This window comes from Cutaneotrichosporon oleaginosum (assembly GCF_008065305.1).
Source record: "Cutaneotrichosporon oleaginosum strain ATCC 20508 chromosome Unknown ATCC20508_contig02, whole genome shotgun sequence".
In the NCBI taxonomy this organism is placed as follows: domain Eukaryota; kingdom Fungi; phylum Basidiomycota; class Tremellomycetes; order Trichosporonales; family Trichosporonaceae; genus Cutaneotrichosporon; species Cutaneotrichosporon oleaginosum.
In genome coordinates this window covers 2,225,684-2,242,626 of record NW_027072171.1, presented here as the reverse complement: position 1 = coordinate 2,242,626, position 16,943 = coordinate 2,225,684, and the positions used below count along the sequence as shown (strand labels likewise).

The following is a 16,943-nucleotide window of genomic DNA, read 5'->3' as shown; positions in this document are numbered from 1 at the left end:
AACTCTCGGTTTCGGTGCCTCGCACGTCATACTAGTACGCGTACAGCGTCAAACGCGACGCCGCAAGCGAAGCCGCACAGCTGCGTGGTAATGCTCCAAGTCCGAAGTACGACTCAATGTCTCATGTCTCATGGCCGAGTTATCCCTCGCCTGGCCAGGCCGGGGCTTGGGCGCGGACCGGCACGTGCACGTCCGTGACCCGGAAGTCTGAGCCGAGGCCCCAAACTCTCCGAGTTTCCCGGGAAGGGCTTGGCACTAACCTCTGCGCTTGGTCGAGATCAACAAGCTGGAGCAAGCTGGAGCAAGCTGGAGGCTGCGGATCGCGGCGCATGGGAGAGTGGCGAAATGGCCCCAGCCGCCAAGCGGAAACGAGATTAGCGAGATGAGCCTCGAATGAGATTTCGATCGCAGGATGGCAAACAAGCTCCAAATTCCCTAATTCTTTGATTCCTCGATCACTCCTTCCAACTTGTTCGTCTTGGTCCTCATCGTCTCCATCACTCTTCACACCACTCGCGCCTCGTCGCTCGTCGCTCGTCGCTCTCGCTATCGCAAACCCTCCCCCCCCCCCCCCCCCCCCCCCCCCCCATCACCTGACATCTCTCCGCGCCACAATTCTGTGGCTCAATTCAACGCCAGCTTCACTCCCGTGGCCTCCCGTATCCACCCTGCCGTAATATTCTCCACCGAAATCATCAACACGGGGGCTAGTCACCATCTTCTCATTTAATCTTCCCATCCTACATCCCACTCAACTCCGCGCCGCCCAGCCTCTGCCCACTCGTACACGGCGCGACGCACGTCGAGCGCCTTGCGCCCTACACACGCGCCCCGCGCCCACACTATGCACGCGCAGTTCCAAACTTCGGCGCAGCGCGTTTCCGCGCAGCCAGCTGCCTCTTCACGGAGAGCCGCCCGCCCCCGCGCGCGCGCCCTCCGCGCCGCGACCGTCGCCTTCGTCTTCGCCCTCACCGCGCCATATCTCGCCGCGGCGTCCCCACTCCCCTTCCCCACGCGGTCGGGTCACGACCCACATCCCCCCACCACCCAGGAGCGCGATACGACATGGACCGAGGCCGCCGTCGTCGGCACCCTCGGCCTCCTCCAGTCCGCGATCAAGAGTATCTCGCGCTTGCACAGCGCACGAGACAGGAGATGGCCACAGCTCCGCGCGGCTTGGTTTGACGACGCACAACAGCTATACAGGCTGCCTGAGGGTTACGTGATCCTCCGCCAGACCATGAGCCCCGGCTTCATCGTGCTCTCCTACTTTATATCACTTGTCGGCGCGCTCTGCACGCTCGAGCTCCTCATCCGCCGCACCTCGAACCGCGGTCTCTCCAACGTTCTCCTTCTCGCCAGCGCCGGCATCTGCTTCGGCGCCGTCTCCACCTTCGCCATGCACTTTGTCGGCAACCAGTCCTTGGCGCTCCACCATCCCGAGCAGCGCAACGACCCCACCTACCCCAACATCTACCTCTCGTACCAGGGCGGCTACACCGTGCTCTCTCTCGTCGCGTCGTGCCTCGCCATGACATTCGCCTTCTTCGTCATGGGCACAAACGTACGCATCTCGCAGTGGAAGCACTGGTGGTACTCATCCAGCACCTCTGCAGCCGTCAGCGAACCCAAGCTGCGCCGCACCTCGTCGAGCCCCAGCTGGAAGTTGCAAAGTGGTAAAGCCAAGTCTGCTAATGTCGCGACTATATTCCAGCAAGCAGGCATGGTGCCTTCCTGGTCGCTGGAAGCACCTTGCCGCCGCCACTCCACGGGCGGATGGAAGGAGATTCTTATGTGGCAACACGGACGGCGATCCTCGACCCCTATGCCCTCGCGGACATTCCCCGCCGATGTCGACGAAGATACGCTTATTCAGCAGGACAAGGAGTTGAGCGAGCTCGAGTTTCGCTGCGGCCGCCAGGCGGTGCGTGATGAGATCGAGCGGCGCGCGCTCCAGGTCGGCACGCCATCGTCGTCCCCTGCAGCCTCGCCCGTCTCGCCGGTCTCGCCCTTCGCAGCTTCACATATGCAGCAGCTCGGTGCATCTCCTCTCGCGCGGTATTATCCCTCCGGGCAACAGCAGCAGGCGCCACCAGCCTATCGTTCCCCCTCCCCTGCCTTCGACCCCGGATACTCCTTCCCGCCCAGAGACTCGACGACGCACCTGATCAACTCGACCACGTCTTTAATCCCGCACAACGAGCCACTTGCCCCTCCCCCCGCGTCCCTCGGACTGACTGTCCCGCCCGCTATCTTGCAGAGCGGCCGTCGCGCCTCTCTTCCAATCATCACAACGCCATTCGCGCCGCGTGTGGCGCAGACGTTGTCTAGAATTCAGAGCCTCCCTGAACCAGATCCAGACATGCCCACAGCGCCACATGTGGCCCCGCTCGGACAGGTGTCCGACAAGCATCTCACCGAAGCCTCCGACGACTCCAAGCTCAAGGCCACCAGCTCGGGCACGACATCGTCCTCGGATGCCACGACGGGCACCGGCGACGAGTTTGACCCCGCGCCGTACGACGAAGAAGGTGAAATCAAGATCAGGGAGGTTGGGTGGCGCCAGCGCCTCCGCCTTAAGATTCAGACGGGCCTCCCGCTCACCCGCCTCGAGCGTGCACAACGATTCCTCGGACTCGACGTCGTCACGTGGACAGAGGTGATCAAGATCTTCGTCACGGGCATGGTGGCGGGATGGGGAGTGGCAGGAATGCGTAAGTTGCAAACAGAGATCGCGTTGACACCAGACTACATCGGCCAAGTGTCTATCAATGACATCCCCTACATTGCGTACAAGGTCGGCTACATCGTCGGCTCGATCATCATTGCGTCCGGCGCCGTCATCATCGCGCTGTACATCATGTTCATCATGCTCCGGCCCAAGCTCAAGCACTCGTGGGTGTCCAAGATCATGGTCGCCATCATCCTCGCCGGCGCCGTGTGTGGAATGCATTACACCGGGATGCGGGGCACGATCTACGGCTGGGAAGCGGACCGGCGACCGAGCGGCTCGACGTCGATGAGCGGCACCAAGCGCGCGATCACGGGCATCGTCGCGGCGCTGGCGTTCTTCGCGTGTCTCGGCGTCGCGACGTTCATCGTGATCAACTCGATGCGCGACCGCAAAGAGCGTGCGCGGCGGCGCCGCGTCGCTGTCGCGTCGGTGCTGCTCGACAACCACGACCGCATGCTCGTCAGTGCGATCGACGGCCTGCTGCCGATGTGCGACATTGCGTCGCTCAGCCCCACGGACGAAGCCAAGAAGTGGGCGCTGAACGAGACGGCGTCGTCGATCGAGTCGAGCGGTCTCGGCGTCGACCTCACGACGCACAACGACGCGTTCCTCCAGGCCATGAAGATGACGTGGTCGTGGCGCAACGCGTTTTGGTCGTCGCTCAACCCCTTCGCGTCGGCTTCCGAAGTGGTGGGCGCAAACGGGCTCGAGCTGGCCCCTACCCCGCAGCCTGCGGCCCACCAGCAGCTCGCTCCCCCGCCGCCTACGCCTATGCACATGCAGCACCGCGGGTCTGTCGCGACCAACGCTACGACCACGGGATCCGTTATATCGTCCATGACAGTGTTGACCAAGCTCAACATTGCGAGATTTCTCGAAAAGTTTGCCGTTTCCGCGACGCAGCTGTCCGTGCGCCTCACGGGCAAGCAGGAGGGTTTGAATCGCCTCGGCGTGCTGTACGACAAGATCCTCACTACGGGCTGGGTGCGTCTGCGCAATGGCAAAGACACGGTGTCCAAGGGGCAGCTCATCTTCCTTGTGCGCCGCGTCACGTCGGAAGAGGAGCGATCCGACCTGCTCTCGCGCCACTTTATCTTTGCCGATGCGCCGTCGGTCGCGACGTCGCTGCACAAGACGCTGAGCACACCGTTTGATGGCGTGCTCCAGTTCCTCGACGACATGCGGGTGTTCTGCGACCAGACGCTGCGCATGTCGCTGCGCCCGAACACGCTGTACGCCGGCGTCGCCGTGGTGCAAGCGACGCCGTTTGACGGCCTGCACATCCTGCTGGACAACGAGGACCGGAGCCAGATCCCCATGCGGGAGGTGTGCACGTTCTCGACGCTGCCGGGTCTGCCGGTCGACGTCGCCGACGGGCTGGCCGGCACGCTGCAGGAGATTGGTGAAGCCGTGACGTGGCTGGACGGCATGACGCTGCTAAACGTCATCTCGCGCAACATGACCCCTGAGAGCGCGCCGCCGCGCGTCGCTCGTCTGCTCGCCGCGCTCGAGAAGGCGATCGTGCCGCTCCTCGACGACCTCCTTTCGCAAGAGGACATGGCGTACATCCTCCCGCGGCTGACGCTGCACCCCGTCCTCGTGCCACTGACGCCGAGCGCGCCCGCACGCGCCGGCTCGCCCGGCTGGGCCGCGCCTCACATCATCGTCTTGTACGCCAACTACGACTTTGCGGTCTCGTCCTTTGCGGACCAGTGGCACCCTTTCCCCCTCTTCCGCGCGCAGAACAGCTGCGTCATGGCCGGCGCGATCGACCGCATCTCGCGCGCGGCCGCACACGCGGCGGGCCACTCGCCCACCCCCACGCCCATGGGCGAGATGTACGCCCGCCGGCCCAGCAAAGTCCAGTTCGAAGAGCCGTTCGGTGCGTATGCGTTCCCCGCGCGCGAGCGCGAGCGCGAGCGCGACCGTGACCGCGAGCGCGACGAGTGGAGCCCCCTCGCGGCCAGCCGGGAGCGGCAGCCGCCGCGCCGCAGCTCGCTGTGCAAGACGCCGAGAGAGGTCGACCCCGCCACGCCGATGCCGTACGAGCGCGGCGTGGCGGCGTGGGACCCGGCGTGGCTCATTGGGCTGTTGCGCGCGCGGCTGCGTGCGGATGCTTAGTTTTGGGTATTTGGGTTTGTAATGCATGGTTTCGGACTGGACATGTTGGCGAGTGTGAGACTGGGCCAGAGATGCAGCCACGACGACTCTGGCAGAGTACGTGGCGTGGCTCGGTGCGACGCTGGGCGTCATCGAGTAGGCCCACGACGGAACAAGCATCTTTGCCGTCCCGACAAAGACGGGACGCTCATGACCTGGAATTATCATGTGGGCGTTATCAGCGTCCGATGCGACATGTCCGCGATGTCTGCGATGTCCGCGATACCGGACTGAATCATCGTTGCGAGGCATGCGTCTCGATGCACCACCCCAAACCCGGCTCGACCCTCAGCTAGCTTCTTAGCACTAGGGCAACTACGGCGGTGGGCAGACACCAACGCGTGTGAACAGCGCGTCCGAACTATATGTGCATGCCGTGCCGTGCCGGTCCGGAAGCTAGCGACAACCAAGCAAGCTCCAAGCTGCAAGCTGCAAGCTCCAAGCTCCCAGCTACAAGCTCCAAGCTGGAAGCGGTAGGCAATTGCAAGCGCAAGCATAAGCGCACGGGCGGTGAAACGCACACGACGGCATCTTGCTCGCCCCCTCGTGCCTCGTTTCACCCTGGCCCGCGTCATGTGGGGGTGTGTGGCTTGTGGCTTGGCTCCGAGGTCTCTCGAGACGGCCGTCGACAGTGCAGCTGCAGCCAGCTCCATGGATCCATGGATCCATGGACATGCGACCAGGCGTGAAGGCACATGCTATCGCCTTGTCCTGCATCTCGCACGTATATATCTCATCTCGTCTCTTCTGTTGTCTGCGTCTGCCCTCTTTCTCTCTATAGACATCCCCCGCCTTCTACAAACCCCCCCCCACAATGCTCGCCCTCGCACTCACACTCCCCCTCCTCGCCGCCGCCGCACCGCCCCCACCCCCCAGCCCCAACCCCATCACACTCCCCGTCTCGGCGCACGGCTTCTTCTCCCTCTGGGGCAGCGAGACGGATTACCTCGCGAACAAGTATGGCCACGGGCACCAAGGCATCGCGCGCCGCGGCATGGAGGAGCGCCAGGCCGGCTCGGCAGACCTCAGCAACATTGGCGTCACGTATACCGTCCCGCTCGAGATTGGGTGAGTCGTGGACAAGAGGAGGGCGCGAGCTATGTGCTTTGTTGCGACGTTGTTTGTTTTGGGCGTTGTGGACAGTCTTCGCGACGATCTCTTCTTCTGCAATGATCGCCAGCGACGCACAGCCCTTTCCATGATCGTCCTCCCCTGGAACCCTCCCAGCTCATCTCCTCGCTCACACCAGCAACCCGCCCCAAAAGTTCGACTCGGTCATCGACACAGGCTCCAGCGTCACATGGGTCATCGCCAACTGCACCGACCCCTCCGAGTGTGGCCAAGCGCCCGTCTTCAACGGCTCGCAGTCCTCGACCCTCCTCGAGTCCGACACCCCCTACGACATCCAGTACGGCCGTGGCTCCGCCGCCGGCCATGTAGCCTACGACGAGATCGCTGTCGGAGGGCAGAAAGCCCAGGCTGCATTCGTCATGGTCGACGAGCTCACCGAGTGGGGCCTCTCCTTCTCGTCGCTCACCGGCTTCTCTCCCCGCACCGGCGCCTGGTTCCTGCGCGTCGCGGGCACCTGGGCCGAGCCCATCTTTGGCCTCTACCTCGGCCGCAGCGAGCAGGCGGCCCCGGCCAACCCTGTGCCCGGCAACGGTCTTCTGACTCTCGGCGGCGTCGACTCGTCCAAGTTCACCGGCGACCTGCACTGGATCGATGCCAACATCACCGGCTGGTGGACCATTCCGCTTGAAGGCCTCAAAGTCAGCGGGCAGGACATCGACCTGACCCTCGAAACGGCGCCGTACTCGCACACGGGCGGCAGGCCCGCCGCCGTCATCGACAGCGGCACGACGCTCGTCAACGGCCCCCGCGCCGCCATCACGGAAATGTACGCCAAGCTCAACGCGACCGAGATCTCGAACGGCCTCTTCGTCTTCCCCTGCGCCAACGGCGTGCCCCCCATCTCCCTCACCTTCGGCGGCGTAGCCTACACCATGCACCCCGCCGACACGATCATGGGCTCGTCGCCCGTCTCGTACATCCGCGACCGCTTCAACGTGTCCCTCCCCGGCGCCGACGACGACTACTACTGCCGCGCCGCGATCGACATCTTTGAGCCGCCGTCCGCCGACTTTGCCGCCCCCAAGTGGATCATCGGCGCCGCCTTCATGCGCAGCGTGTACACCGCGCACCGCCTCACCCCGCCCGCGCTCGGCTTTGCGCCCGTCGCCGAGGCGGCGGCGACGCCCGACGGTGTCGTGAACACGGACAGCGGCGCGCGGCAAGTGGCCAGCGCCGCGTCGCGCACGGCAGCCGGCGCCGGCCTCGCCGCCGTCGCCCTCGTCGTCGCCCTCGCCGCGCTGTAAGCAGTGTCCCCATGCGCCTCACTCGCCAGTGCCGGCGCCGGCCCAATGTCTTTGTAGCATACCTGTAACGCGACACTCGCCTTGTGTTACTGTACGTAGCCGCCACTCCTTGGACTTTGCTACCGATGAACAGTGTCTGTCAGACGGCGGCCGGACGGTGGGAATGGCGGCATGGCATATCGTGCGCGAATGGCACCCACTTGTCACCCTGCACGGACGCCGCATCGCCAGGAATGTCAAGGCTAGTCGGGTCGAAGCGGGCAGCGCGCAGCGCGCAGCGGGCGGACGTGCCGCCCGGCCAGCGCGGCGGAATGCATGCCAGTCGAGCCGACGCGTTTGGCGACCATGGCCCCGCCCGACGCGTCCGACCGTGACCCGCTCGGATCATCGCGTGTCCTCCCCAGAGGGCTCCAGCTCCAGAGGGCTCCGGATGGCTCCGGAGGGCTCCAGGCCGCCACCCCGCTCTGTTGCATTCACTGGGCCTGGCCCGGCCGGCCTCATCTGGAGCAGCCGCCGCTGCCGACGCCGCCGACGCCGACAGAAGCATGCCGTGGCGTGCGGATAATCGGGCAATCATGCTGATGACATCCTGGAGCTGGCCGGGTGACGCCAGGCCACACCCACGCACGTTTGTCGCTCGGGTCGCGGGTCGCCTCTTCGTGTCTACATGCTGTTGACGGTTGGCGGTATGCTGGGATGTGGCAAAAACCCAGACGATCCATTTCGCCCACTCCTGACGTCAACGTCGACACTCGATCATGCGACGGTCATGTGTCAGGCAACAGCAACAGCAACAGGATTAACAGCGACAGCTGCAACTCAGAGCCACCGCGTCATTCTTGGCATCTGTTTACCCATCTATCTACATCGGACAGCACGTCCGCTCGCCGCCCTCGGCTCGTGAAAGAAGCGTGGCGGCCTCCCGCCGCTGCCACTCACCGGCCACTCACCTCCTCCTCCTCCTCCTCTGACCTCTGGCCTCTGACGCCTCGCCTCCGCCTTCGTGCGGCCGGACAAACTCGCCACGCTCGTGTGGCGGCAACTTGCAGACATCCGAGCTCGCGCACGGACGCGGGCTCTGTTCCCCTCCCCCTTGGCTCTCCACGCTTCCCCCTGGCCCCGGACTAACCGACGCCGCCGGCGCGGAACAGGGCCGGCCTTTCGCACGGCTCGGTCGCGCCGGTGCGCCAACGCACAACACCCAACGCCCAACGCACCATGCACGGCGCAACGCTGCACTCGCACAGCGTTGTCGTCGGTGGCGTCCCCCGTCCTCCCTCCGTCCGTCGACACTATTTATCCGCCCGCCATGATCTGGTCCCCCGCCCCCATCTTAACTCTCAGATCAGCACTGATCGACGCTCTCACTCCCACTCCCACTTCTAATCCATTCCACTCCCATTCAGCCCACGCCCACGCCCATCCAGCGCCTGCCCAACGATCGCGTCTACGACGTATGCAACCCACAATGGGCGCAGCACACTCTTCCCCCTCCCCGCTCCCGTACCGCATCCTCTCAAGACAACCCGTCGGCGCCCTCGAGCCCGTCCTCACCCCGCCCGCCCTCTCCCTCCCCCTCCCCACCCAACCCAAGCGCGACCCAATACCCATCCCGCACGAACTCACCGCCCTCCCGCTCTTCGACACCTTCTTCGACCTCGTAGACGCGCACGAAGCCGGCGGCATCGAGACGCCCACCCCCGCACCCCTCCTCCGCTCCGTCCACGAGCTCGTGCAGTGCATCACGAGCAGCGAAAGCAGCCCGCCCGAGACGTGGGCGCTCGCCCGCGAATGGCGCGACGCCGTGCGCGCCGCCCACTTTGCCGTCGCCAGCCAGCATGAAACTGTGAGTAGTCCGGCATGCAGGTGGCATCCGGTGGCAACCATACGGGGACGCGCGGACTGGCCTTGTTTCGCCATCACAGTCCCGAGAACAATAGCTGACCCCAGGAGGCGAGAGGCCGGCCGGCTACGCCGGGCAGAAGACGCTCGCGCGCGGCACAAGACCTCGAGAAGATCGCGGCGAGCGACAAGGCCGCCGTCGACGAGAAGAGCGTCCTCCTCGAGCTCCGGCAATGACCAATGGCCCGGCCCGACGCATCGTAATGACATAATTGCCGTGGACATTCCAGCGCCCCGCTGTGTATTGCTAGTTCTGTGTATACTGGCCTGCTGCTTAGTTGTATAGTTGTATGGCATGAATCTGCTTAGTTTTCGTCATATGGCGATCGTAAGAAGGAGGCGATGAGGCGGTGCAGAGAACAATAGCGGGGCGAGTGCAGACCTGCCGACCTGCCGACCTGCCGACCTGCCGAGATGCGAGCTCTAGCCGCCGACAGGACCTGCCGCGCTCATATCTTCTCGTCGGATCATCTTGCCGCTTGCCGCTCTGAGATGCTCTAACAACGCATGTCGTGCCGGGGCCGCCGGCCAGGATCACGCGTTATCAGCGCCCTCGCGCCTCCGGGGGGCAAGTTTTACCCCGCCCGCCCATCTCGTCCTCCCCATCCATCCATCACTGCTCGCTGCCTCCTCGCTCCTTACGATTTCTCGATCACGGCAACCCACTCACGTCAATGTGGCGCCACTGACGGATGACGAGTGGAGGTCTCGGGATCAATCGCCCACTAACTCCAGGCACGGCCCGCAACACAGGTCATTCCATCTGCCGCGCCTCGGCGCCAAGTCCTCTTGAGCTCATCGACACCGCAGCATTTTCCTCTCTCTCGTCCACATACATCGCCGACGCTCGACACCGCACCGCCCACATCAGCCCTCGGCCATGTTCTTGTCCCGGCTCAAAACGGCCAAGCGCGTGCTTACGCGGTGCGTCGTTGCGTGTTGCGTCTCGCGTGTCGCGTGACCGGCTCCCACGCTCCAGCTGACACCAGCCATGCCGCGTTCATCGGTCCCGGCCTCGTCGCGGCTGTCGCGTACGTCGACCCCGGAAACTGGGCGACCGATCTTGAAGCCGGCGCCCGGTGGGGATACAAAGTGTGTTTAGCGCCATCCGCCCAGCCCCGCTCACCACAGCTCCTCTTCATCGTATTCGTCGCAGGCCTCGCCGCCGTCTGTCTCCAGGTCATGAGCGTCCGCCTCGGCGCAGTCACGTCCAAGAGTCTGCCGCGCAACACCCGCGAGCTCATCCTCGGCTGGGAGGCGCGCTGGCCCCAGTACCGCCGCTGGTGGCGCACCCTGCTGTATTCGCTCTGGGTCATCGCTGAGATCGCAATCATCGCTACGGATTTGGCAGAGCTCATTGGTTCCGCGATTGCGCTCAACCTGTGAGTAAGATTGGGCGAGCGCTCGTGACTCGGGTGCGCAGCGAGCATGACTGTGTGGGCACCCGGCGTCGTTTCCGGTGGAGATCAACATGCGCCTCGCTAACCCCAGCCTCTTCCCCAAGCTTCCCCTCTGGGCCGGTGTCCTCATCACCGCCGTCGATGTCATGATCGTCCTCATCTTCTTCCGCTCCGACTCGGGGCGCCAGGGCATGCTGCTCTTCGAGATCGTGATCGTCGCACTGGTCCTCGCCGTCTTCGTCAGCTTCATGATCCTCCTCGACATGATCAAGCCCGTCTGGCGCGACGTCTTCTACGGCCTAGTTCCGTCCAAGGTGCGCATTTCGCACTGACGTAACTCACTCCAGACGCTCTTTGCGCCCGGCGCGCTCTACGTCGGTATCGGCATCATCGGCGCGACGGTCATGCCTCACGCATTGTTCCTTGGATCCGCGCTCGCCGGCGTCGACCGTCTCAACATGCTCCCGCGCCCTCCGAAGCGGCGCCGCGAGCGGACCAACAACCGTCTTCCTGCACTCAATCCTGCCGCCGCGATCCGCCGCCGCCTCCGCCCGCAGCGGCAGGAGACCGACCCCGAAATTCCCCTCGAGAATGTCGAGGGGCGCGAGCACGGGTCTTCCACTGCGCACGACTCCGCTCCACCCCCGCAGCTCCCCCTCGTCAAGACCTCGGACAAGGACGACGAGTACGAGTCCAAGATGCAGGAGTACGAGAAGGCGATCCGCAAGTTCGACCGCATCCGCTGGGTCAACCTGCACGTGTGGCATGCCAGTGTTGACACGGCCTACTCCCTCCTCGGCTTTGCGCTTACGATCAACTCGTCTATTCTCACATTGGCCGGCGCGACCTTCTTCTACGGCGAGACTGGGGCGAGCGCCGACGACGCCGACCTCAGCGGCGCACACAAGCTCGTGTCCGAGTACGTCGGCAAGGCTGCCGGCATCATCTTTGCGCTCGCCCTGCTGTGCGCGGGCCAGAGCGCGAGTATCACGGCCACGCTGGCCGGCCAGATCGTCTCCGAAGGCTTTCTGGAGTGGAAGACGAGCCCGATGGTGCGCCGCCTCATCACGCGTCTCATCGGTGTCGTTCCCGCCGCGATCGTTGCCTCCGCCGTCGGCAACAAAGGCTTGAACACGATGCTCGTCGCGTCCCAGGTCATCCTCTGCATCGTGCTGCCGACAGTCACGATTCCGCTCGTGTACATGTGTTCGCGGAAGGACATCATGGTGGTCGAAGGCCCGATTGAAGAGGAGGCGCCGCGGACCGAGTCGCGCGAGGAGCGCGGCAAGACGGACGCCGACGAGGTCGAGGAGCTCGACATTGCCGACAGCGCGGGGCCGTGCCCGCGCCCCGTGTCCCCCTCGTCGCTCCTGCCGCGCCACTCGGCGCCGCCGACGCGCGTGCCCTCCCCCGACGTCGTCGCGGACGAGGAGCCCGCGCCCGGCCGCCGCCGCAAGTACTTCACCTCGCCCAAGTGGTACTCGGGCCTCGGGTGGCTGCTGAACCTCGTGCTCGTGCTCGCGAACGGCTACGTCATCGTCACCCTCGCCATGGGCCAGTCGTAGACGCTGCCAGCCCTCATGTATCGCCTGAACCCGCTGATATCTATGCATGTATCCGATACCCATACCCTACCCATAGCGCACATAACGCCAGTGCCTGTTCTCGGGGGAGAGCTCGTCCCCCGCCAGCCCGTAACGGGTCCCACCACGCGGCGAGCTTCGCGATCGCCCACTCGAGCCGGGCGGCCGACGGCTCCGCGATCTCCTCCCTCCCCCTCTCCTCCCTCTCCTTCTCCACCTCGGTCCCCTTCTCCGTCTCCGTCTCCCTCGATCACGTCGGCGAGGCAGAAGAGCGCAGTCCGCCGTCATGATGTGCCACGCATGCGGCGGTTGAAGGTGGTGTCGACGGTTGCGGCCGTGTTCGAGACGGGCGCGCGGCGGACCGCGAGCCGCCGCTGCGCCCACGTTTCCCTGTGAGGCGGGCGTCACTAATATGAGCGGTGGGAAGTGATGCCATGGGATGGAATACACACCAGTGTGGGAAGCTGCGAGTGCTGTAGGCGCGGATCTGTGGCGTGGCGAGGCGAGGTGACATGCGGCGTAGCGGCCAGACTTGTGGCCCGAGCAGCGGCGCAGAATCTGCGAACGTGCATGCACCTATTCTAGTGCGAGATGCAAGATGCGAGATGTGATAGTCTAGAATTAGTGGATATCTCACACGTTGAGGAACTCCGTGTGGCGCGGTGCGTTTCAGCTCACATTCCATATCGTGTGCCACGCCGGGACCGCCACACTTGCGATTTCACCTCTGATCACCCACCACCACTCGCCCACGCTGCCCGTCTTGGCCCATCCTCCGACAGTCACGCTCCCTCTCCCTCCCGGCCCCCTCCCTTTCATTCGCGTACGATGTACACGGTGCATGCACCAGTCTCCAGGTCCCTAACCCAATGTCTACAGAAGAGCGCTCTACTTCTTCTTGGGGGCGGCCTTGGCGATCTCGTCGACCTTGAGCCCGGGGGGAAGCGACTGCTTGAGCTTCTCGGCCTTCTCGGCGTCGTGGAGGACAAGAGTGTACAGGTACTTGGAGCAGCGGACCTTGAACTTGGTCACGGTGTGGGGCTTGGCAGCCGCCTTCTGCGCCTTGGTGATGGCGGGGCCCTTGTGCTTGGGCTGGACGACCGTCTTCTTGATGCGCGCGGCTGGTGTCAGCGTTTGACGGAGGGGGGAACACAGAGGAGGCAGCGGTCATCTTGCACGAGACAGCGCCATCCTTCACTCAAGACTAACCGACGGCGTCCTTGCGGCGAGCGATCTCGAGGAAGCGCTTGATGTCGTTGATCTGCTGCGGCTGAGGGGTTAGCGTGGTCCAAAAATGGGCGGGCGGCAGAGCTTCGTTTGAGCACGGGCAATCGGTCGGGCGGCAATGGGGGCAAAGGCGAGGCAGGCAACGGGCGGGCGAGGGGACGAGATTCTAGAGGGCTGTCGCAGCTCGCTAACGCGACGCCCAGTCGGGTTGAGGAGGGAGAGTGGTCGGCGCCGGGCCAACGCCGAGGTCCTTCGACTGCTCTCTGCCTGAGCTTGACGAGGAGCAACGGCGCACAGCAGAGGGGGACGTGAGGAGGTCGGGAGGAGGTCGAGGGATGCGTAGGGGCGCCGGGAGAAGGCCGACGAGATCGCGAGGCCTCGTTGAAGGCGCCTCGGAGAACTCGAAGAGAACTCGTCGCAAGACCAGCCGGACCGGCCCAGAAACAGCACAAGAAACGCAAGCAGGGCGAGCAGTGCGCATCAACTACGCGCGCACCGCCGCACCTCACAGTCGTGCTCCGCCGCTCCTGCGCACGCTCCACCCAGTCCCGCGCGGTCCGCCCGACCTTCCTCCTTCACCGACCGTGAGCCCTCAGCACTCAGTCTCCCTTCCTCCGCCCCTCGATGTCGATCCCTCCGCGCGCGCGCAGTGCCGTTGCCGAGATCGAAGTCGCTGCCGTCCGATGCCGATGCCGTTTGCCCATCCGAAGCTCTGCGCGCTGCCAAAGTCGCGCAGCTCACCATTTTTGTGGGTGACCTTGAAGGCTGGGGAAGAGGAGATGGCAGCTAAACTTGTCGCCGGACAACGAAACCCCACGGAAGCAAACGGGGTTGGCTGGATGGGCGGAAGCAATTGAAGGGCCAGTTTGTACGACTTTTGTGCCTGAAACTCGCCTGAGTCGGCGTTAACACCCCCACTTAGCCACGCGGATCCGAACCCGTGACTCAAACTTGACTCGGCCCTGGCTCGCTCGAGGCCATAGTTTTGCTCGTCGCCGCCATCTCGTCTTTCTCTCATCCATCAAAAGACCCAACAACAACAAAAATGGTGCGCATCACTTATCCGTGAGGCATCACGCCCGCTTCAAGTGCAAGCTGCGTCTAGCATTGTCTAGCCCTGCCGCGCGAGCGATCGCGAAATGATAGCGAGAGACGCTTGGTGACCGCGGCCTCGGCGTGCCGAGGCCTGCTAACCTCCTCTCCTTTGGCTCCGAGCGAGTGGCCCAGCAGCGTGCGCTTCTGGCGCATGGCAGCAGCCGCAATGACCTCGAGGGCGGAGCTCTGCCGTTGAGCCACCTTTATGAGGTGGTAGTGCATCTCTGACGCCGACCATGTGTCGAGCTGTGCCGCCTCCTCCCTTTCGAGGGAGGAAGGCTTAGAGCGGCGTGATGCCCTGTATTCGCCGAATACGGGCTGACGCTTGTCTCAATGACCACATATACAGCCCAAGGCCGCTACCTCCAAGTCCAAAAAGCCCGCTTCGGCCCCCTACGGCACCAAGGTCGCCAAGAAGGCTGCCCAGAACCCTCTCTTCGAGAAGCGTTCGCGCACCTTCGGCATCGGCGGTGACCTTCCCCCCCAGCGCGACCTCACCCGCTTCGTCAAGTGGCCCGAGTACGTCCGCCTCCAGCGCCAGCGCGTTATCCTCAACCAGCGCCTCAAGGTGCCCCCCGCCATCGCCCAGTTCTCGAACACCCTCGACAAGAACACGGCGACCCAGGTCTTCCAGCTCCTGAACAAGTACAAGCCCGAGTCGACCCAGGAGAAGAAGGCTCGTCTCCAGGCCGAGGCTGAGGCCAAGACCAAGGGCGAGAAGACCGAGACCAAGAAGCCCGTCGTCGTCAAGTACGGCCTTAACCACGTTGTTGCCCTTGTCGAGGCCAAGAAGGCCAAGCTCGTTCTCATCGCCGACGACGTCGACCCCATTGAGCTCGTTGTTTTCCTTCCCGCGCTCTGTCGCAAGATGGGCGTGAGTACACTTTGACGCACGGCTCCCCCGTTGCCGAGTGTGCACGTCGGCTAACCCTCAGGTCCCCTACGCCGTGGTCAAGGGCAAGGCCCGCCTTGGTCTCACCGTCAACAAGAAGACCTCGGCCGTCGCCGCCCTCACCGAGGTCCGCTCGGAGGACGAGAAGACCCTCGCCAACGTCCTCTCGGCCGTCAACTCGTTCAACGAGACCAACAAGGAGGCCTCGCGCCACTGGGGCGGTGGCTTCCGTGGCCCCAAGTCCAAGGCCAAGCTCATCAAGCGCGCCCGCCGCGCCGGCCAGGACCTCAAGACCGTCCACCTCGAGCTCTAAGCTGCTGTGGCAGTGAGGTAGATAGGTTGTTGTTGGGATCACCAGTTCATAGCTCGATGACATGCGGGTATGACACACTATGTATGATTAGGACATGGCGGATGGCGGAAGGCAGACTGATGTTCGGGTCGACCTCGGCCTTGCGAGTGGAATGCCTCGCCTTTGACGCGTTGAGTGGGGTGTCGATCGTTATGGACACGGATAAACTTCGTCCAGAGATCTCGTACCGAAACGCCACCCAGCTCAACTCTCTCTCCGTCCAACAGCATGTTCTCCGTCGCCCTCCGCGGCGTACGGCGGACGCGAGATCTCCGGCCAACGACCAATCATGCCCCGGCTATTCGAGCCGGTTTATCCGCAGCCGGGGCACCAGCCGAACATGTTGTGGTATGTCTTCCCAGCGCCCATGACATGCTGGATCTGGGCACTGACTTTGACGTTGTACACGCTACCATGTCGTACTCGCTCGAAGACATCAAGGCGCACAAGACGCGCAAGAGCCTCTGGCTGACGCTCCACAAGAAGGTGTACGACGTGACACAGTTCATTGACGAGGTGGGTTTGGCTGGCGGGGAAGACGAAGGGCGGGGAGTACGAAGGGTGAGGAGGGAGATGAGAGGAGAGGAGAGGGCAGGGGAGGGGGAGGTGAAACGAAGGATGGTTGGAGGAGAGCGAGGCATGAGCGCAGACGGCGGGTTGAGACGACGAGGTCGATCGAGGCCGAGCCGGAGGCGTGGGACTCCGAGTCCGTGCGCCAGACCCCCAACCTAACATGCGCTCACTCCAGCATCCCGGCGGCGACGAGGTGCTTCTCGAAGAGGCGGGGCGGGACGCGACCGAGGCATTCGAGGACGTCGGGCACTCGGACGAGGCGCGCGATCTCCTCAAGGGCCTGCAGATCGGGACGCTGAGCCAGGCGGATGAGGTGAGTGCTGCAGCGATGATCGCATCGGGGCGCTGACTCCAGGGCGCGCTCAAGACGGCGCCGGGCGTCAACACCACCGTGAACAAGGGCCCGGGGGGGGCGAGCCAGCTGTATGTCGAAATCTCGACGGTCACACGCTCACGCCAGCCCACTCTTCGTCGTGCTCGCCCTCATCGTTGCGTTCGTCGCGTGGAAGGCCGGATACCTCGGCTAGACGTGCGTTGTGTTGTTCCAACTTGCATGTAGAGCCGCCCATTTCTTTTCTGCAGCAACATCAAGCAACATGAGATACATCGGCTCTGCGGTAGGCCCAGACCGCGCAAGTGCATGCAAACGG

The 16,943-nt window shown here is 64.1% G+C and overlaps 4 protein-coding genes across 4 annotated transcripts; all 4 read left to right on the top strand.

The window, feature by feature from the left end:
• Positions 1 to 844: 844 nt before the first annotated feature.
• Positions 845 to 4,855, top strand: COLE_02566 (uncharacterized protein; the record flags this gene model as incomplete). The annotated part of the gene is made up of 2 exons (XM_018421458.2): positions 845 to 2,714; positions 2,748 to 4,855. 2 exons carry the CDS (start codon positions 845 to 847, stop codon positions 4,853 to 4,855), a joined length of 3,978 nt encoding a protein of 1,325 aa, XP_018277557.1.
• An 853-nt stretch (positions 4,856 to 5,708) lies between these two features.
• On the top strand, positions 5,709 to 7,269 carry COLE_02565 (uncharacterized protein; the record flags this gene model as incomplete). Its single annotated transcript, XM_018426819.2, has 2 exons — positions 5,709 to 5,962; positions 6,144 to 7,269. 2 exons carry the CDS (start codon positions 5,709 to 5,711, stop codon positions 7,267 to 7,269), a joined length of 1,380 nt encoding a protein of 459 aa, XP_018277556.1.
• Positions 7,270 to 10,051: 2,782 nt separating this feature from the next.
• Positions 10,052 to 12,136, top strand: COLE_02564 (uncharacterized protein; the record flags this gene model as incomplete). The annotated part of the gene is made up of 5 exons (XM_018423667.2): positions 10,052 to 10,095; positions 10,161 to 10,263; positions 10,303 to 10,553; positions 10,663 to 10,885; positions 10,919 to 12,136. 5 exons carry the CDS (start codon positions 10,052 to 10,054, stop codon positions 12,134 to 12,136), a joined length of 1,839 nt encoding a protein of 612 aa, XP_018277555.1.
• A 3,998-nt stretch (positions 12,137 to 16,134) lies between these two features.
• Positions 16,135 to 16,820, top strand: COLE_02563 (uncharacterized protein; the record flags this gene model as incomplete). Its single annotated transcript, XM_018423665.2, has 4 exons — positions 16,135 to 16,236; positions 16,469 to 16,606; positions 16,649 to 16,716; positions 16,754 to 16,820. The coding sequence occupies 4 exons, from the start codon at positions 16,135 to 16,137 to the stop codon at positions 16,818 to 16,820; spliced, it is 375 nt and encodes a 124-aa protein (XP_018277552.1).
• Between the last annotated feature and the right edge of the window lie 123 nt (positions 16,821 to 16,943).